The sequence below is a fragment of the Brassica napus genome, chromosome A6 (genome assembly GCF_020379485.1).
Source record: "Brassica napus cultivar Da-Ae chromosome A6, Da-Ae, whole genome shotgun sequence".
NCBI classification, from domain to species: Eukaryota; Viridiplantae; Streptophyta; class Magnoliopsida; order Brassicales; family Brassicaceae; genus Brassica; species Brassica napus.
Window position 1 is genome coordinate 19,154,899 of NC_063439.1, and position 20,395 is coordinate 19,175,293.

The 20,395-nt window shown below is 40.3% G+C and overlaps 6 protein-coding genes across 6 annotated transcripts; 3 read left to right on the forward strand and 3 right to left on the reverse strand.

Moving 5' to 3' along the window:
- Positions 1-468: 468 nt before the first annotated feature.
- Positions 469-4,721, forward strand: LOC125610131 (KH domain-containing protein HEN4-like). The gene is made up of 7 exons (XM_048781952.1): positions 469-1,163; positions 1,593-2,498; positions 2,600-2,869; positions 3,016-3,450; positions 3,661-3,737; positions 3,815-3,926; positions 4,392-4,721. Exons 1-7 carry the CDS (start codon positions 555-557, stop codon positions 4,554-4,556), a joined length of 2,574 nt encoding a protein of 857 aa, XP_048637909.1. The 5' UTR covers positions 469-554; the 3' UTR covers positions 4,557-4,721.
- Positions 4,722-6,048: 1,327 nt separating this feature from the next.
- Positions 6,049-7,510, forward strand: LOC125610133 (coiled-coil-helix-coiled-coil-helix domain-containing protein 10, mitochondrial-like). The gene is made up of 5 exons (XM_048781954.1): positions 6,049-6,310; positions 6,546-6,602; positions 6,709-6,795; positions 6,865-7,040; positions 7,187-7,510. Exons 1-5 carry the CDS (start codon positions 6,289-6,291, stop codon positions 7,283-7,285), a joined length of 441 nt encoding a protein of 146 aa, XP_048637911.1. The 5' UTR covers positions 6,049-6,288; the 3' UTR covers positions 7,286-7,510.
- A 417-nt stretch (positions 7,511-7,927) lies between these two features.
- Positions 7,928-12,825, forward strand: LOC106348052 (myb-binding protein 1A). Its single transcript, XM_013787697.3, has 8 exons — positions 7,928-8,593; positions 8,673-8,798; positions 8,879-9,076; positions 9,164-9,391; positions 9,479-10,645; positions 10,754-11,032; positions 11,185-11,656; positions 11,747-12,825. Exons 1-8 carry the CDS (start codon positions 7,997-7,999, stop codon positions 12,601-12,603), a joined length of 3,924 nt encoding a protein of 1,307 aa, XP_013643151.2. The 5' UTR covers positions 7,928-7,996; the 3' UTR covers positions 12,604-12,825.
- Positions 12,826-14,065: 1,240 nt separating this feature from the next.
- Positions 14,066-15,818, reverse strand: LOC125610132 (leucine-rich repeat extensin-like protein 3). The gene has a single exon (XM_048781953.1). The coding sequence runs from the start codon at positions 15,700-15,702 to the stop codon at positions 14,260-14,262; it is 1,443 nt and encodes a 480-aa protein (XP_048637910.1). The 5' UTR covers positions 15,703-15,818; the 3' UTR covers positions 14,066-14,259.
- A 1,390-nt stretch (positions 15,819-17,208) lies between these two features.
- LOC125609987 lies at positions 17,209-17,667 on the reverse strand. The gene has a single exon (XM_048781620.1). The coding sequence runs from the start codon at positions 17,665-17,667 to the stop codon at positions 17,209-17,211; it is 459 nt and encodes a 152-aa protein (XP_048637577.1).
- Positions 17,668-19,241: 1,574 nt separating this feature from the next.
- LOC125609988 (glutathione S-transferase T3-like) lies at positions 19,242-20,003 on the reverse strand. The gene has a single exon (XM_048781622.1). The coding sequence runs from the start codon at positions 20,001-20,003 to the stop codon at positions 19,242-19,244; it is 762 nt and encodes a 253-aa protein (XP_048637579.1).
- Between the last annotated feature and the right edge of the window lie 392 nt (positions 20,004-20,395).

Consider the following 20,395-nt stretch of genomic DNA (forward strand, 5'->3'; position numbering starts at 1 on the left):
CTAGGCTAGCATTTTAGTTATCTGAATACTTTAATTAATCTTATTACTTGCTTATTACGAAATCTTAATCTCAAAACCCCATCATTGTTTTAGCTAAGTATTGATCCCATAAGGATAAAGTGTAATTGTTGGTCTCTGTGGATTCGATCCTAAAGTGCTACATCGACATACCATTCGATTGTGGTAGTGTGCACATTAGGTTATTTGGTGTGCGTATACACGTAATATCACATAACACTGTTGAAACATAAACCATTCTAGATCTTGTTCATTGTAACATAAACCAATCAATATAGATGATGTTCACTGTAACATGAAACAAGTAAAAACAACAAACATATTATAACGACGTCGTTTCACTTATCCAGCGCACGTATTAAAACTGTGTCGTTTAAGCCACTTATCCGGCCGGCGCACGTATAAAACGATATCGTTTTAGTCCACTTATTCGGTGCAAGTTAGCAACTTAAGCGTTAGAGACTGTTACAAGACCTTTCGTGACAATCGATTCGCCGGGAACCGCCGTCACAAGATTGTAAAAAGAGAGAGAGGTCATGGAGCGAAACAACTATCACTATTCTACAGAGAAGAGATCCAGAGCCGTAGATCCGGGTTCAGGATTCGGATCTTCCAAAAGAGCGAAGACGCACCACGCGCAGCTGCTCTCCCCTCTGGTTGTTCCCGTGGGACACGCGTCGTTCCGATTGCTCAGCCCAATATCGCAGGTCGGTGCGGTGATTGGAAAATCCGGAAGCGTGATCAAACAGCTCCAACAGTCAACCGGAGCCAAGATTCGGGTCGAGGAGCCTCCGGTTGGGTCTCCGGATCGGGTCATCACGATCATAGCACAAGTGGATTCAACGTCTAGGGTAAAGTTAGGTGTTGATAGCAATGGGAGCACAGAGGCTGAGAGGAAGGAGGAGGATGAAGTTGAGGTATCTAAAGCACAAGCAGCGGTGATTCGTGTGTTCGAGATTCTAGCGGCTGAAGCGGATAGCAGTACGGTGGTGTGCCGTTTGTTGACGGAGTCTAGCCACGCGGGGGCTGTGATAGGCAAGGGTGGTCAAATGGTGGGGCGTATTAGGAAAGAAACTGGTTGCAAGATTGCTATACGGACTGAGAATTTGCCTATTTGCGCTGACCGTGATGATGAGATGGTGGAGGTACAAACTCTTGTTTTTAGCTTATTGTTTTAGCTTAGCTCAATGTTGAAGAAACTGAAGGACTAGCGACCAGACGGATTATTCAGAGCCTAAGGCCTAGATTTAACAAATGAAATTATACAAAATTTTTGGTTTTGTACTAACATTAATTCTTAGTTTAGTATATTTAGACTAAATTTAATTGATTTAAACTGATTTAGAACAATATAAACCGATTTGAGTTGCATAAATTGGATTTTAAGATAATTGTTTCCGCTAGCTCCTAGTTAGCGCTTAGGCAGGTTCTCCAGCAGCCTAGACCAGTTTTTAGAACCATGGTTTAGCTTATGGTAGAGGTGTGAGCTTGAAAGCGTGGTATGTAGCAATGTGCTTGTTTTTGCAGATTTTATTGTGTGTTTTTCTCACATTGTGTCAATAACTATGTTGCAGATTGAAGGTAATGTTAATGCTGTGAAGAAAGCGCTTGTTTCTGTCTCCCGCTGCTTGCAAGATTGCCAAGATGTTAAGAAGATAAGGACGGTGGGAAACAGACCATTTGAGAAAGAGACCATCCAAGAATCTTCGCATAGGCCCTTAGAAACAATTATTCAGGAGTCTCTTCTTCGTAGGTCGGTTGAAGATTATGATTATAGAACGAGAGGAGCTGATATGTTTCCTCGGGGTACTTTAGCTCGCCCCAGTGATGTGATTCCTCATGATGCTCTGCATCATAGGCATATTGATGGGGTTTCTCAGGGTACTTTGCGCAGGCATATTGAGGAGGACCGTCAAGATGCTTTACTCAGGCAGATTGAAGCGGAACGGCATGATGCTTTACGCCGGCATATTGATCTGGGTCCACGAGAAGTGTTATACAGGCCTTCTGATGGTGTCAGGGGAGATGTTTTCCGACAGCACAGAGAGGTGGATACTTCTTCTCATGATTCCTTGGGTAGACCTTACGAGATGGTTCAACGTGATGCTATTAGGGGCATGCAGTTTGAGCGTGATGCTTTTGGGAGGACTATTGAAACAATCCCACAAGAAACTCTTCGTCGGCCAAGTGGAGATTTTCTTGCTCATCGTAGTTCCACTTTAGATACTCATCCTCACAGCAATACGACCTCCGCTCTAATGACTAACGCTGTCACCTTGAAACCACATCAACCAGAAGTGGAAGCAGAGAACCAAGACGTAGTTTTTAAGATACTTTGTTCCATTGAAAATGCTGGTGGAGTTATTGGGACAGGGGGTAAAGTTATAAGGACGCTTCATAGCGAGTCAGGTGCCTTCATAAGTGTGGGAAATACAATTGCTGACTGTGAAGAACGTTTAATTACAGTTACTGCACCAGAGGTTGGTCTTTTTTTTATCCCTTCCCATCTTCATTGATGCTTTTGTGTTATTATCCTATCTATCTACTATTGTTGTTTGATAATTGCTTTTTCATCATGTAGAGTCCTGACTGTCAAAGCTCGCCAGCCCAGAAAGCTATTCTCCTTGTTTTTACTAGATTATTTGAGCTTGCCACTAAAAAAATCGTAGACAATGGCTCAAGGATGTCTATAACCGCACGACTTGTGGTCCCAACAAGTCAGATTGGTTGTTTGCTTGGAAAAGGAGGTGCTGTAGTTTCGGAAATGCGGAAAGCCACGGGGGCTGCCATTCAAATTTTGAAGGCTGAGCAGAATCCAAAATGTATTTCAGAGAATGATCAAGTTGTGCAGGTACTTAGACTACTTGTTCACCTTTTGATTATGATACATATTTCAATTGCAATGACATTGTGGAATACAGTTTTCATATTGTTCTTTTCTAAAACATAATTGTTTTTTAGTTGTCTGTCATAAACTCATTCTTTACTGTCTAATAGATTACAGGAGAGTTCCCTAATGTAAGAGAAGCCATTTTCCATGTTACGAGCAGGCTGCGAGACAGTCTTTTCTCTAAATCAAGGAAAAGTTCCGTAACCAAGAGCAACCCCACCTTAACTACAGAGAGAATCCACCGCGGACAATCAGATAATCCTCTGTCTGTTGGGTCTCATCAGTCCTTTGGTCATCCACCTACCATCTCTACAAGTCTTAACAGAAGATCTGATGACTCCTTTTTAAGTGGGTCTCAGTTATCAGCTAATTATTTGAGACCTGCTGGCACAGATCCTTACACACGACCAGAAGACCCGGTTCCTGATAGGTTTAATCCATCAGGTGGCTATTCTCCTAATTTTGGTCGGCGGTCCACTATGGACCACAATGATATCTCCCATCACTTAACTGAGACTGCATCTCGTATGTGGGCCTCTCCGGTATGTCTCCGTTTCTGTGTTTTCTCATTCTCTACTTTCTGGTGAACATAAGTACTTGTTGTTGCTCATTGAGTGATTTAGAGGATTAAATCTTCTGACCCTAAGGCGCTTACACATACTGCTAATGAACACTAGTGCCGCTTAAATTAACAGAGACAGAATTGGTGCGTCTATTTTAATTTCTGTAGCTGATATATAGTCTTTATGCAGCCACCGGCAGCTCTGAGAGGTTTATCTGATGCTAATGGTGGATTATCTTCTGCACGGCCTGGCCATGTTCTTGGCAGGTAAAATCCCAACTGTTGTAGACAATTATGTGATATTATTGCTCGTGTGATTTACATGCTTGATTGGTCTCTTCCAGTGGACACAAATCTGCCATCGTTACAAACACAACTGTGGAAATTAGAGTTCCAGAAAATGCTATAAGCTTTGTGTACGGAGAGCATGGCAACAATCTGGAGCAACTGAGACAGGTAAGACAAACATTTTGCTTACAAATCTTTTCTTGGTTGCCCAATAGTGTCATTCTAAGGAGGTTAGGCACTGATTTATTAGCTCCATATGAGCAGCCACAGGTTTTAGTTTCCACTGGCTGATTATAGTCCCTGAAATCATATCCCAAAAACTAAAATAACTGCTCAATAATAAACAGAAATGAAAACATGCAAAAACAAAATCTATACAAGTAGGGTGCAAATCCTTCGTCCACCATTAATGTCAAGAGTCACGAAAACTCCATACTTTTCTTTAGTTCTCGATTCAAAATTACAGAATCGGTCGAAGTTTGGAAACGGAACCCCCATTTAGCTATATAGCTTTAGATGATAAGCTACAAACTAAATCGTTAGTGTGATAATTTCCTAAACGTGAAATAGCACTCCGTTAGTTGAGCTCACAGCTTAAGCGTAGCTTAATACCATTTGATGTTTATTAATCAGATATCGGGTGCGAGGGTCATAGTCCATGAACCTCAACTAGGAACAAGTGACAGGATCATTGTCATATCAGGGACACCTGATCAAACCCAGTCTGCTCAAAACCTCCTTCATGCATTCATCCTTAAAGGTGAAACCTTATTGTCCAAAAGATACAACCTAAACTAGGACAATACTGTTCTGCCATACAGAAAACAAAACAATAAATGAGCTCACACTTGTTTCTTGTTAAGTACTTTTGTTTAAGCTTTTATTTTCTGTGGTTTGGATCTTTTGAACTCTTGTACACCATCTTTTCAGTTTAAGTACTTTACAGAGTAAGTCCGGTGATTATTCTTTTCATTTTTATCACACATTATTAGTTATTACCCATAGACATGGCATAAAAACCGAGAACCAAAAATAAACAAAAAAAAACTGAATCCAGAACCAAACTAAGTTCCCAAATAACCAGTGTTTATGTACTAAAAAACCTGACCGAGAACCGAATATCTAAAAATATTAATTATATTTACTTTTAGAATTACCAGGTGTGTTAAAAATACTAATTATAAACAGAACTAACCAAATATTTTTTTTATCTAAAATATTTAAAATTAGCCGAAAGTAATGATTTACCTAAATAGTTTGCTATTTTGAATTTATTTGAACTACTTGATATTAAAAATTACAAAAAAAAAAACAACCCGATATTTAATCCGGAAAAATAAAATAAGAATCTTATTTTTACACAAATTATCCTACACTGGAACTGAATTGGAACCAAAATTTTATTGGATATTAGCCAGTACTTAAAAATCGAAATAACCAAATTGTTGCTATTAGAACAAAAAGAATGAACCGGAACCAAAATCGAATCAAAAACTGAATGCTCATACCTAATTATCGTGTTGAATTGAGATTTGATTGAACGGAGGAGCTAGAGAAAGAGTCAATGATGTAGAAACGGAGATCTCATGAACTATGTAGTAGAAAATCCTTGCAAGCTTGAGAAAAAAACAATACAAAAAGACTGCAATGGTGAAACTTTCTCGCACACAGAGCCGCGGTGTACTTTGCCGTTATATTCCCAGCTATTTCATCCTCTTTAGCTGTCAAAATGGTTGAACCCTTCACTCTTTTATAGCTTCACGTTCTCACAAATGTTTTGTTCAGCAAAACTGGAGTAAAAGATGAAATATAAGTTTCTAAGCACTTTTCTAATTCTGCGCTACTCACGGTTACTACTAATCTAATGAATAGAAACGTAATTGAGTTTTTCATGTACAAAATGAGCTTTCATGAAAACGAAGACTGAAAAATTTTGGTCAGTTGAACATTCGTATGTTGTGTACTACTCTACGTTTGGTTTTGATCGTAATCATACAAAGATGAAGAACATCTTCAATGCAAGTAAACCAAGTCAGAATCAGAGGTGGAGTTTGATGCATCATAAACAAGCAATAGCCTTTCAAGATGTAGCCATTAATTTTCTATAGTCTACAACGTTTGTATGTCTAATGTGTATTTGAGTTTGTAGTGTGAAATGTAGTACTATTTTAGTTTATTTTTGAAATGTACATTTTTAGCAAAAAAAAGTTGTATTTTCCTCGAGACACCAACAAAAAAGAAGGAATAAACTCAAGTGGACCTGTTCTGTAACGAAGCCCAAATTTATATACCAATGCGTGAATACGCTTAGTCAAAGAAGAAGATAAGTGAGGGGCCAACTTCGGTTTGTTCTAGAAATTAACGACTTGCAACCAATGAAAAACAAACACGTGTACATATCTGCGTGGTCTTGACCTGTTTCTGGTTTGCTCACTACCTATATATAAAGAACAACCGCCTCCAGAATTGTTGTAAATCTCTCATCAACTCATCATTTCGTGGCCATCTCTCTCTAATCACAAAACCAAAAATGGGTCGCCGTAGCTCAGGAGGTAAGCCGCTTCTTCTCTTTCTCGATTCTTTAGATCTTACTCGATTCTATGATTTTGGAATCTCTATTGTTAATCTGGAGTTGTTTAATGCCGAGCTAGGGTTTATCCGATAGTTGTTGACCTTCTCTGATATTTGTGTTGATCAGATAGTGAAATCTTATAAACTATAAAGGCGTATTTGGTTCGAGATACAGATCTTCATTTCTCGATTTGATTTGTGGTTGTTCGTTTGCAGGAAGATCTGCACCTCGTCCCCGTCCTGCTGCTGCACGTAGCCCTCCTCCTCAAACTGGTAAACTCTAATTTTCCCCCAATTATTTCTTGCTGATCTCTATGAGTTTTGAATATTCAATTCAATCAGCTGACAATTATTCGTATTTATGAATGTGTATTTGCAGTAAACCGTGCACCTCCTCCAGCACCAGCAGCTCAGGCTAGCGGTGGTGGCGGCATGCTCTCAGGCATTGGTTCAACCATTGCTCAGGGTAAGTATAATCATTTGTCTCCGTTTGTCTTAAAGCTTTTATAACGCCTCTCTTAACCTGTTTTTTTAGGTATGGCTTTTGGAACCGGAAGTGCTGTTGCGCATAGGGCTGTTGATGCTGTGATGGGCCCACGAACCATTCAGCATGAAGGTGTTGAGACTGCCTCTGCTTCTGCGTCTGCTGCTCCTGCTGCAGGCGGCATGTTCTCAAGCTCCTGTGATCTTCATGCTAAGGCTTTCCAAGATGTTAGTAGTGTTCCACCCTCGTTCTCATTTCTGTCTCATCCCATTATATAATACTCTTTTTGCTTGCTTGTCTAGATTCTTAAGTGCGCTACATATTTGCTTATGCAAGGTCGCTGATTTGTTTTTTGATATGGTTATTGTTGCAGTGTGTTAGCAGCTATGGAAGCGATATCAGCAAGTGTCAGTTCTACATGGACATGTTGTCTGAGTGCAGGAAGAACTCCGCTTCCACTATTGGTGCCTGATGATTCAAGGCTCATGTTTTTATTTGCTTTTATTTACATTTTTATTTACGAAACTATTCATCAGCTGGTGATTTATGCTGAGAATTTGAATATCCTCAAAAATCCTATTTCATTTCCAGAACCAGAAGTCTTTTGTGTTTTTCGTTTATAAGAACTTTGGGTTATTTCCCTTTTCTTAATCGAATAATGCATTATGGATTCGTAATAATAAAGCTTTCTCGATTAGTTTCCCGTTTTTTTAGTAAAGCTGGATTAAAAAACATCTCGTAATCCCAATAGCCACTTTCGGTTAACACATCTTTTAATGGCCTTATGTCTGAGATCTATATGCAACTTTGAAATGTAATCAAGAATTTATCACCACAATGTAAAATATCTTAAAAATTGTGTATAATTCGTTGTTGAAGAGAATAGACTTATGTCTGAGATCTATATGTTTATGGATTTAACATATTGTGTAAAGAGATGTGTTACTAAAAGAAAATAAAAATGGATTAAATAATACACGTGTATGCATATTCAAAGTTACGGTCCGTTGGTGGTAAGAGAGTGGGCTTGTAAAACCCTAAACCCTTGAGTCGGGTCGGGTCGTCCAAATCCGCCGCTTAGGGTTTTGTATTTATTTCCGTTCCTCAAAAATTTTCACATCCTTTTTTAAAGCTTTGCCCTCTTTCTTCAAAGCAAAATCGCGGCTTCTCAGTTTCACCATCAATGGGTAGTAAGAAGAGAAGCAGCGCCGATTCATCGGAAGATGTCGAGAAGAAGAACCACACCGATTCCTTCATGAAGAAGAAGAAGAAATCCAAGCGTGATAAGATGAACGCTGACGATTCCGATGCCGCGGCGGCGGCGGCGGCGCCTCATCCCGGCGTCGCGTGTACCGGTAAAGACATGGAGAAGAGGAAGAAGAGGAAAGCTTCTGACAAGGAGAGAAAACGCGCCGCTCTCGATAACGACGGCGACCTTCCCCGGCCGGCAAAGCCCCCTGCGGCGGTGGTTTCCGAATCGAACTCCGACGGCCCTGAAACGTCTTCCGCCGCCGCCGCATCTTCCTCTTTGCCGGAGTTGCCTCTTAGCTATTTCAGAGACTTGGCTTCTCCTGAGGGTTCCGTTAGAGAAGCGGCTGCTACCTCATTGGTGACGAGGCTGCAAGAGATTCAGAAGCAGTACGAGATGTTGCCTGATAAGGAATCCGTCGACGGAGGATTGATGCTCGAAGCTGAGAAGAACGACGGTTTGGATAACTGTGCGCCGCATCTCAGATACGCTCTACGGAGGCTTATTCGTGGTGTCTCTTCTTCAAGAGAGGTATATCTCCTTCTCTGGTTCGGTTTTAATATCCAAAGATCTTCACTTTTTTGTAACTGAAGAACACTTTAATAAACAGTGTGCAAGACAAGGATTTGCTTTGGGGCTGACGTTACCTGTTAGCTTAATCTCTAGCATTAATGTGGAGTCGCTACTGAAGCTCATTTCTGATTCTTTGTCCGTGTCTTCATCCATGAAGGGACAGGTATGTAGCTGTTTTCTCCTTTTGTGTTTGTGTTTACTTTTGTAGAGACTCAAATGCTTTGGTTTTGCAATTTGACACAGGATGTAAAAGAATGCTTATTGGGTAGGTTGTTTGCGTACGGTGCGCTAGCACGATCTGGAAGACTTGTTGAAGCCTGGAAGTCTGATAAAGACTCTCAGATCATCAAAGAGTTTACCAATGCTCTCATTGGTCTTGCTGCGAAGAAACGTTACTTGCAGGAGCCAGCTGTTCATGTTCTTCTAGACTTTGTTGAGAAGGTATGTATAATAGGTTCATTCTTGTGATACCATTTGTTGCGTGCTGTGAAGTCTTCTTATGATACCATTTGTTATATTATTGTACAGCTGCCTGCTGAAGCTGTTGTGACTCATGTTATGGAAGCTCCAGAGCTTCATAAGTGGTTTGAACAAGCCACCGAGGATGGAAACCCTGATGCTTTGCTCCTAGCGCTCAATCTCCGTGAGAAGATTTCAGTTGATCATCCTGTCTTTGGCAAGCTTCTACCAGTTCCTTTCAGTTCCGGGAAGTTTTTTTCTGCTGATCATCTCTCAGTCATTGGTGATTGCTTGAAGGTACATTGCCAATCTTTTTGCGATGGAGAAATGGTTAACATGTTAAGATTATTTGCTGAGATTGTTCTATTGTGAAATAAATTCCAGGAATCTACTTTCTGTCAGCCTCGTGTTCATAGCTTATGGTCTGTCATTCGCGACATGCTGTTGCCGGAAGCTGTTGTTCAAGGCGAAGATGTCTCATCGGCTCCGAGTTCCTCCAAAAAGCAAAAGAGAAACCGCAAGTCCAACCCCATAGAAGAAGAGGCCACAAATAACAGTCGGAGTTTCTGCGAAATTTTTATGGAAGGAACCCTGCTTTCTTCATCTCATGATCGCAAGCATTTGGCATTCGATATCCTGCTTCTTCTTCTCCCAAAGCTCCCTGCCAGTTTCGTCCAACACTTCTTATCGTTGAAGTTTGTTCAGTGCCTCATGGATATACTCTCCACAAAGGACTCTTGGCTGCATAAAGTTGCAACTCATTTCCTCGCGGAGTTGATAGATTGGGTGAAAGACGATGATACCAAGAGGGTGGCTGTTACCATGGCTCTTCAGAAACACAGTGAAGGAAAGTTTGACAATATTACGCGTACAAAAACTGTGAAAGATCTAGCTGCTGATTTTGAAACTGAAGAGGGTTGCACGCTTTTCCTCCAGAACTTGATGAACTTGTTTGTGGATGAACAGCATGTTCCTGAGGAACCTTCAAGTATGAAATGGGCGCTAGAACCTTCCTCTCTCAACTCAGATCAGAGTCAAACAACAGACGATAATTCTGAGATAGGTTCAAACGAGGAGAAGGATTCGATTGGAACAACTGTAAACTCAGATGTTCTGAAAAGCTGGGTCATTGAGTCTCTCCCTGGCATTTTAAAACATGCCAAATTGTCCCCAGAGGCCAAACTACGAGTGCAGAAGCAGATCCTGAAATTTCTAGCTGTTCAAGGTCTATTTGTGGCTTCTCTAGGCACTGAAGTCACGTCATTTGAGTTGCAGGAGAAATTTAAGTGGCCGAAGACAGCTACTCCCACTGCTCTTTGCAAAATGTGCATCGAACAGCTTCAGCTACTGCTGTCGAATTCTCAAAAGATTGAGAATCCGATACCTAAGGAGAGTGGCTTGGAGCAGCCCGAGGATCCTGTTTCCTACTTCATGAAATTTCTTAGCACGCTGCAGAGTATTCCCTCGGTTTCTCTCTTTCGTTCCTTGAATGAAGCAGATGAAAAGGCTGTCAAAGAATTACAAGAAACAGAAAGTAAACTCTCAGAGGAGGTAAATGTCTTACTGGCTTTTGCTCTAATGCTACTTAAATTGAAATCTTACTCAAATAGATGTTGACATGCTTCTGTGTGTTAAATTGGAATCTTAACTATTTGGCAGGAAAGGAATTGTGGATTATCTGCTGATGCAAGTAAGTATCATGCATTGAGGCACTTAGTCGTTCAGCTGTTGCTTCAAATACTCCTCCATCCGGGAGACTTCTCGGAAGCTGCAAGTGAACTTTCAGTATGCTGTGACAAAGCTTTCAGTTCCTCCTCTACTGATGGCGAAGGTGAGGCTGATGGTGAAGAAGAACCAGCAGTCATGGATGTCCTCGTGGACACATTACTTTCTCTCTTGCCACATTCTTCAGCTCCAATGCGATCTTCCATTGAGCAGGTAATAAGCTAGCCACAAGTAAAAAGATTATATTCTTTACTCTACTTGAAGTTTTCTGATCCTAAAATCTCTATTTGATCATTTGCTTCATTGTTTTCAACTGTTTCAGTCTCATGATTTAATAGAAATTTACAATTCTATGTCTGCTGTAGGTTTTCAAGTACTTCTGTCAAGATGTTACCAATGATGGACTGTTGAGAATGCTACGTGTGATCAAGAAAGATCTAAAACCGGCTAGACATCAGGACGACCAAGACTCTGAGGATCTTGACGATGATGAAGATCTTCTGGCTATTGAAGATGAAGAAGAAGAAGAAGAAAACGAGGAAATGGGTGAGACTGGTGAGAGCGATGATCCAACTGACGATTCTGAAACAGTTACTGGCGTTGCCCGTATGGCAGTTGACAGAGAAGCTCCTGAAAATTCGGATGACTCTGATGACTCTGAAGAAGAAGAAGATGATGGGATGGATGACGATGCAATGTTCCGTATGGACACTTATTTGGCACAGATATTCAAGGAGAAGAGGAATCAAGCTGGCGGCGAAACTGCTCAGTCCCAGCTTGTGCTGTTTAAACTCCGTGTCCTATCCCTTCTCGAAATCTACCTTCATGAAAATCCAGGTAATTGCTTTATAAGATAATGATTTGGCTTGATGAAGTGTATCTACTGAGATAAGTGCTTTGTGTGTGTTTGGGGATATGTTTTAACAGGTAATCCTCAAGTTATGACAGTGTACTTAAACCTAGCTCAGGCACTAGTGAACCCAAGCACTGCAGAAAGTAGTCAGCAGCTTTTACAGCGTATATGGGGTATCATCCAGAAGAAGATCTTCAAGGCTAAAGAGTTATTCAAGGATGAATCTATTGAACTACCTGCACTTGCTTCTTTATTGGAGAAGAATCTTAAACTGGCGGCAAAGCCATTCAAGAGTAAGAAGTCAGGTGTTGATCCTTCCAAGAAGATGCAGTCTGCTGCGTGGAACCGACACAAGATGATCGCTAACCTTGCCCAGAACTCAACCTACTGGGTTCTGAAGATAATCGACTTGAGAAAGTTCTCAGAGACCGAACTGGAGAAGATCGTGGATGTGTTTAGGAGTGTCCTTGTCGGGTACTTTGATAGCAGCAAGAAGTCTCAGATAAAGGTAGACTTTCTTGAGGAAGTGTTTAGAAGGAGACCGTGGATTGCACACCAGCTGTTTGGATTTATTCTGGAGAAAATTGTTAATCCGAAGGTTGAGTATCGTAGAGTGGAAGCTCTTGAATTGATCTCTGAAGCTTTAAGGTCGTTGGCTCCTATAGGCAAAGAGACGCAAGAAGAGTCGAAGAAGAAAATGAAGAGCCATCTGGTGAAACTGAGTCATTTTATTAAAGTGCTTGTTACAAATATGCCGGAGAAGCAAGCAAGGCGGGCTAAGGTGCGCAAGTTCTGTGGCAGGGTCTTTAGAATGGTCTCTTCGTTGAAACTCACCAAGTCTCTCCTCAAGGGTTTGGGAGAAGATGGCCAAACAGCTTGTGAAACTGCACTTGGTCATCTGTTTATGAATCTCAAGAACACTGAGGATTAATAGGCATACAACCAGAATCACCTGGTGAAAACAATCTTCCTTTTTCATGTTTTTTCTCTCTCATCTTTTTGTTTTTTGCTGAATGAAACTAGAAGGATCTGAATCTAAGTTTGAATTGGATTTCCCTTATTTATTTGATTCCTGAATTTCTACGTTACTTACATTGGTCACTTTGTTTGTCCTCAATAGATGTTTATTGATAGTTCAGCGGTTATGTTTTCATTCTTTTGCTGTTGGTAATATTCATTGTTACAGATTAAAGCTATCGATTCCATATGTGTATCTTCATCAGATAATTTATTGATTGTTATAAAATACTCGAATGATGGGAGGTTGATGGAAAACATTGTTTGAATAAAGAAAGTCCAGAGAAACAGAGACATTTGTATCTCTTATTATGTATGAGTTGAGAGTGATGTAGAGATGAAGTTCGAAGTAGAGGTGTGCTTGGAAGCTCTCACAGAGATGCGTAACTAACAAGACATGATCCCTTGACTCTCGTGATTGGACGTAGTGGACTTAATGCTCTTTGTACTGAAACTCTTTGAAGAGTGAGGACCAAGGAATATTCTTAAGAACAAAAAAGAAGCTCGAATTTGCCAATTAGCTGCTCAGTTATGGAATCTTGATTTCACATTATCGAGAGATTTTGTGTGATCCATTAGCGAACTTACGTCTCTTAATACTATCCTCCTAGAGCGCGACTCGACCTTTGTTGTAGAGGATCACGAAGTTTTTTTTTTTTTTTTGCAAATGATTATTGGGATCATGCGGCGAAGATGGTTGTACCGGTGATGGTCTCTAATTATGACATGAAACTAAAGACATGCGTATGACACCTGTTTTGGATTATCCTTTTCCTGATTGATACATGCATTCGATGATATGATTGATTTTCATAAATGATCGGCGTCTAGTGAAGAAATTTTGAAAGAAACAGCAGCAAATGGGTTCACGACATGGCGATAAGTGAGTGAATAAAGCCGTTTATTTTCCTCCTAATAAGATTCTCACACTCCCAACTTAATAACAGCATCCTTTCACACAACACCTGTCCTTTAATAAGGTTGATACTTTGTCTTTTCGAGTGGACCATCATCGATATATATAGAGTCAATTTACAATACGTATATTATAGAATTATACAATATGCAACGGCAATCCCTCTACTAATATAAACCATTTAACTAAAAAACCAATCATATACGTAAACCTTTTTGAAATCGTCATAAATAATCCAATTATTGAGTTTCAGATGTTGAGCTTCCTCAATAGATGATATCAGTTCTCGTGTCAACAAACAACCCATTTTTATATATAATATATATATATATATTAATCAACAAGTCCAACCTAATCTTGTTGACATAAGCAAAAAAAAAACAAAAAGGTGAAAAGGCGCGCAAAAGCTTGAAAGAGATGCAGGCAAAATGCACAAGAGACATATGGTTCATGAAACAATGACAAAAAGTTATAGAAATTGCAGAATCAAGAAGAACATCATAAGTTCATAACATCATAAAGGAAGTAGATGCAAGAGTAAAAAAAAAACATTATTTATGAGACATTCAAATACCAAAGTAATCTCAATTACATTAATATATGATGATCGATGATTGAAATTTGTAGTGCTTTTCACAAATATATACCTCATCGTCACACAGCAGAATCTGAGTTCTGTGATGAAACCTTGGGTGCCATGTTCATAGCAACAAGCTTCCCGTCCGGTCCGGTTCTCAATCCGCTCATACCACCGGTTACAGGTAAACCAATCCCATGGTACTGTGGAGGACCTGGGGGTGGTGCTTCTGTGTAGTACACTTGTTTCCCCATTGCTCCCGCGTAAGTCACCTGAGTATACGCCCTTGTATCTGCTAATCCCACGACTTGCTGTGGCGGTGGAACAGCTGAGTATTGCGGTTGAGGAGGAGGACCGGAAGTAAAAGGCGGAGGAGGTTGTTGTTGTTGTTGTTGCTGTCCCTTTGCTACTCCTACAGGCGGCTGAGTCATGCTGTACGCCGGTTGGTGCTGTTCCCTGTAAGGATAGTAACCGCCTTGGTTTACTTGTCCTGTAACCACCGGTCTCATGACCCCTTGCGGTTGCTGTGGAGGCGCGTGGTATACACTTGCTGGATGTGGAGTTGGAGATGGAGATGGAATCATGTACACCGGCTGCTCCGGTAATCCCAACCCCGGCGCGGTTGTTGGAAACACGCCTCCTGGATTATTATTATGGCTCCCTTGCCAGAACGTCACCGGAGGAGCTTGCTGATTAGTTATAGGAATCGTCGGCTGCGGCGGCGCTGGATTTTGAGCGGCGTACGTCGGAGAGAAGTAACCTCCTCCGGAGTCTTCGCTCTTCCTTCTATACACAGCTTCCTGTTGAATCACGCGCGGATCATTGAACAGAGGAGGTTCAAGCGCCACCGGAACCGGCAACTTCACCTCATGCGGTGGCTGCGACGGCGGCGGAGGAGACGACACAACTTTCTCCGATCCAAATAAAAAATCCGCGTTACTCGGAGGAGCGGTTACAGATTTCTCCGATTCAGGCCTGCTCCGAACAGTATTCAACGCCTCAACGAAGCGATCACGATCCGACTGAGTCGAACCCTCCGATCCAAAACCTCCGGAGGAAGAAGCCGAGGGGAAGAGGAAGAGACGCATCCTCGCTGGCTTAGACGACACGCGAAGCAAGCGGTCGTACTCGTGCATCATGTGCTCGAGATCATCATCGTTGGTGACGGAGATCAACGCGTCTAGGTCTTCTCCCGGAAGCTGATACTTGAACAACACGTCTCCTCCTCCTCCTCCGCCGTCGTCGCAGACGGCGGAGAGTTTCGAAGCTAAGACGGGGAACCTGATGCCGCGATCTACGGAGAGGATCTTGGTTTCGCCGTTTACGTAAGTGAGTTGGTTATCGTGAGGACGAGGCTGAATCTTGCCGTTGTAGCTGCACATGAACTTCACCTTGTAGCTCTGTGTCTGCTGGTGGTGGTTGTGGTCGTCCCATGGCGGCGGGTTGTCGAAGTCGATCTCGCGAGATCTCGGAGACGAGTCGGTTGAATCGGGATACGAGTTGTAGGAGAACTTCTCCATCTCGCGAGATTATGTGTCTGTTCTGTTCTCTATCTTAATTCATGGAGAAGAGTGATGGCGAAACGGTGGTGGTGGTGTTGGAAAATGTTTTAAGTTGACAGAACCTTTGTATGTGAACTTATTATTGCTCTATTACACGTGGTCTGTCTGAAATTTTCAGTTTCAGGCGGTGATGAGATTGGGTGACGGGTCTGTGACGTTACCTGAATCTTTTCACGGATTAATATGACTTTTCTGAACACTATGGGTGGGGTCAGGGTCAGCTTACTAGTGTTTTGATACTTCGACGTTGAAGAAGGCCAGCTTTTTTATTTGCCTTTTACATTGCCTTTTTTTCTTAGGTTAAAGCACTAGTAACTCTCTTTTTCCAACTACTTAAGCACTATTTTTAAGGTTTAATTATGTAAGTGATAAACTAGAGTTTAGGCGATCTTTAGCTCGGTTAGTTGAATAAGACTGTGTGTTGTGGTTTTCTATGGGAGTATAACTTAGTCAAATTATATTTGCTGTGATTTATTTTGTTTTCTCTAAAAATCTCTAAAAAGCCCTTTTCTTTTCAACATTTAGATGCTAGTTTGTAAATGATCAATTCTTGGGTGTTTTCGGATAACTATGAGTTTTCTGTATGGTATCTATATTTTCCTGGATAATCAAACAATTCAACTTCTACCCGTGAAAAAGAAAACGAATATTAAGATGTACTCAACCAAAGAAGTTAATTTAACATTGTGACTCTATACCCACCTTCTCACTTTTGTTCTTATTCTACTATATGGTTTATGCCAACTTGCACCTTATTATAAGTAGTTAGATTGTTAACTTTTTTTGTTTGTAATTATTCTAACTTATATCAGACGTATTGCATGAGCATGCCTAAGGTGTAATCATGATAGTAGAAATAAACAAAAAAATGTTAATATATGAATTAGCGTAACTATTTTCTTATAATATGTTCATAACATACAAAACATGTCTTCAAGGCTCAAGCCGTAATAATTAATATATAATTCCAATGTTACGTACTGTTCATGTGAACTTGACGTTGATATTTTAAGTTGTATTTTTCATCCTAAAGTTATGAACATCAATGAACCCCCTCTTGGGAGCAATAATAAGTTCACATACATGCTCTTAGAGCATGTACATCAATGAACCCCCTTTTGGGGTTCATAAGTATTGTTTATTAATTTAATGGTGGGGCCTGAATAGTGATGAATCCGGATCAATACTCCTTCTCCATCAATGAACCTGAGAGTGGGTTTATAAGAATAAAATAATATTTTTTATTTGAGAAAAAAGGTTAACTTTTTTTTTGTTTGAAAAGTGAATATTTAATATAATGAGAATTGTATTCAATCTAATGGAATAAAGTTTGGTTTTTACATTTTGAAAAGTGAATATTCAATATAATGGAATAAAGTTTGGTTTTATTCAATTCATAAAATTTTTATAATATATCTTAAAAGTTTTTATTCAATACATTGAGAATTCATGAACATACAAAGATTATTCATCATGATTACCATATTTTTCCCATACATTTTCAACTAAATCAGCTTTCAAACGCTCATGTAAATGTGGATCTCGAATTTGATTGCGAATGGTAAGCATAGGGACATTGACACTTTCTCTACTTTTCACCTTCGAACTTCGACTAGACTCTCCAGACTTGAACTCAGATGTATCAATTTGAATGTATCTGTGTCGCTCGTCCTCCACTATCATATTGTGCAATATGACACAAGTTCTCATTATCTTTCCTATCTTCTCCTTGTCCCATAGTAGAGCTGGGTTTTTAACAATTGCAAACCTCGATTGCAATACTCCAAAAGCCCGTTCGACATCTTTTCTGGTGGATTCTTGACGTTCAGCAAATAACTCTGCTTTTGGACCTTGAGGGAGTTTGATGGATTGGATAAATGTTGCCCAATTAGGATAAATTCCGTCGGTAAGATAGTAGGCCATACGATAAGTGTGGTTGTTGACCTTGAACTTAACTTTAGGGGCTCGACCTTGTAAAATGTCATCAAAAACTGGTGACCGATCAAGAACATTGATATCGTTGAGGGTACCTGGTAATCCGAAAAATGAGTGCCATATCCAAAGATCTTGTGATGCCACAGCTTCTAAGACAATTGTCGGCTTTCCTGAACCACGTGTGTACTGACCTTTCCAAGCCGTTGGGCAGTTTTTCCACTCCCAATGCATACAATCGATGCTGCCTATCATACCCGGAAACCCGCGTGCCTCTCCAGCGTCAAGTAGTCTTTGAAGATCTTCTGGTGTAGGTCTTCTTAGATACTCACCTCCAAACAATAGTATTATCGCATCCGTGAAATTTTCCAAACATAAAAGTGCAGTACTTGCCGCAAGTCGGAGATATTCGTCATTCGCATCTCCGGCTTTACCATATGCCAACATTCGTATCGCTGAAGTGCATTTTTGAAGTGCAGATAGGCCGCACCTTCCGTGACCATTTCTTCGTTGCTGAAAGTATGGAACTTCATTATTTAGGCGTTCGACAATGCGAAGGAACAAAGGTTTGTTCATTCGAAAACGCCGCCTAAACATTTCCGGTGGGTATGTTGGATTTTCGCTAAAATAGTCGTGCCATAGTTGATTGTGTCCTTGTTCCCGATCTCTTTCGATATACCCTCGTCTCTTCGGGTCGTTCGCAATAACGGAGTCCATGAAATCATCAATTTGTTCGTCGACCATTTCTTCAAATACTTCATATACTTCATCACTTGAGGAGCTTGACATTTTTCCCTTATTAAAAAAAAATGAATAAAATTTTCAATTTTATTATCTGCCTAGTATAAAATTAAGTTTAACAATTTTTAAAATGTTAAAATAAACATAAAGAAGTAAGTTTTAAACAATACCATACTCTACTTACAAAGTCCAATGGCCCAAAATAATTCATTTTTTACAATTTTTTTAAAATAAACTATGGGTAAAATAATTCATTTTTTACAATTTTTAAAATGTTAGTTTTAAACTCTTAAAACATAACTTAGTGAAATTTTAAAGTCATGAAATTTTTCCAATTTTTAAAATGTCAGTTTTAAACTCATGTTAGTTTTAAACTCATGCTGTAACATAACTTATTGCCAATGTTTGACTACAAAAAGAGAAATATCTTTTGAATACAAACGTGACTACAAGTAATGTACAAGTAGTGAATGTATATTGTTCCTGATTACTCTTTGGAAATGAAATACAAGTGCGAAAGTAACTTGAAATATACCCGATTACTCTTTCGAAATGAAATAGAAGAGGAAATGTTCAAGTGCTCTTGTGTTCTTTGTTGGTAGTAGATCAAGTGCGAATCAAATACCAGAGGAACTGTTTTTGGTTAGCAATGAAATTTTTCTTTTGATAAAGAGAAACAATGAGAAGAAGTTGAGTTCTCATTTAGAAACATACGTGAAGAGAGCATATTAATATATGCTTGTTTGTTACATAACCCGTGACATGAGAGTAGTGTAGAAACAAAGTACAACCCGTGAATTCAGAACATAGTAGCAGTGTACAAACTAACAAAATAGTACACTGCATCCGTAGAGACGATCAGTCTCATTTTTGGCTAGGAGACGATCAAGGAGTTTCTGCTGGGATATTTTCTTTCTCGCAGCCAGGATGCTCTCTATTTGATCGAAAGCAGCCTCATTCCCGTGCCGCTTGCGCTTGCTTGCTTTCGCAGCCTTTACACCCGCCGGTCTAACCTCCTCCTCAGGCATCACCTCTTCATTCTCCTTCCTTTTCTCCTTCCCGGCATCTCTGGACTTGGAGTATGACTTCCATTTCTGATCATATCTCAGTTCCCTCCAACAGTGTTCCATGGCGAACTTCGCATGGTAATCATTAAAGAAGATGTCATGGGCAGCCTTCATGACATCATTCTCATTTTGACCACTAGATTGCTCCTTCAAAGCCGCCTCATAACTCCCCACAAACTTGCACACCTGCTCGTTCACCCTTTCCCACCTCTGCTTACACTGACTCCACTCTCTAGGAACTGAGCCAGTGAGCTGAGGGCTTGAATTGAAGTAGAGCTCAATTCTCTTCCAAAAGGATCCTCCCTTCTGCTCGTTACTGACAATAGCATCCTTGCTCGTGTTCAGCCACCCACTGATGAGCACTAGGTCTTCTTTTGTTGACCACTTTCTCTTTAGGACCGGTTTCACTATCCCGGGAGAGTTGGCTACTGCCTCAGCAAAGTCGCAGTCCATTGCTGGACTGCTCTGCGAAGCTAGGAGCGAAGTAAACCCGGGAGAGTTTATGGTAAATGGATCCATTTTTGTTATGGTTTAGGTTGATGGTTTAGGTTAATGGGGTTTGGGTACTCTATTTAAACTAGTTTAAGCTACCACAACAGAGAAAAATTAAACTCTAGCTGCAAAACATTCAATATAAAAGCCACTATAGAACAACTACTTCACAGAGAGCAGTCATTACACATCAAATCAACCACTTAATACAATCAACTACTCATCACAATTAGAGCAACCAACCAACCAACACAGAGTAAATTACACTGTATTTTTCATTGTAATTTATTAATACAATCACAGTAACCAACCAACTCAGACTACTAGTTCAGTTCAGTTTAGTAGAACAATAAATTCATACAAACATCTAACTAGTTCTACTTAGGAGTTCTCGCAAATATTTAGCAAGTTCTACTTAT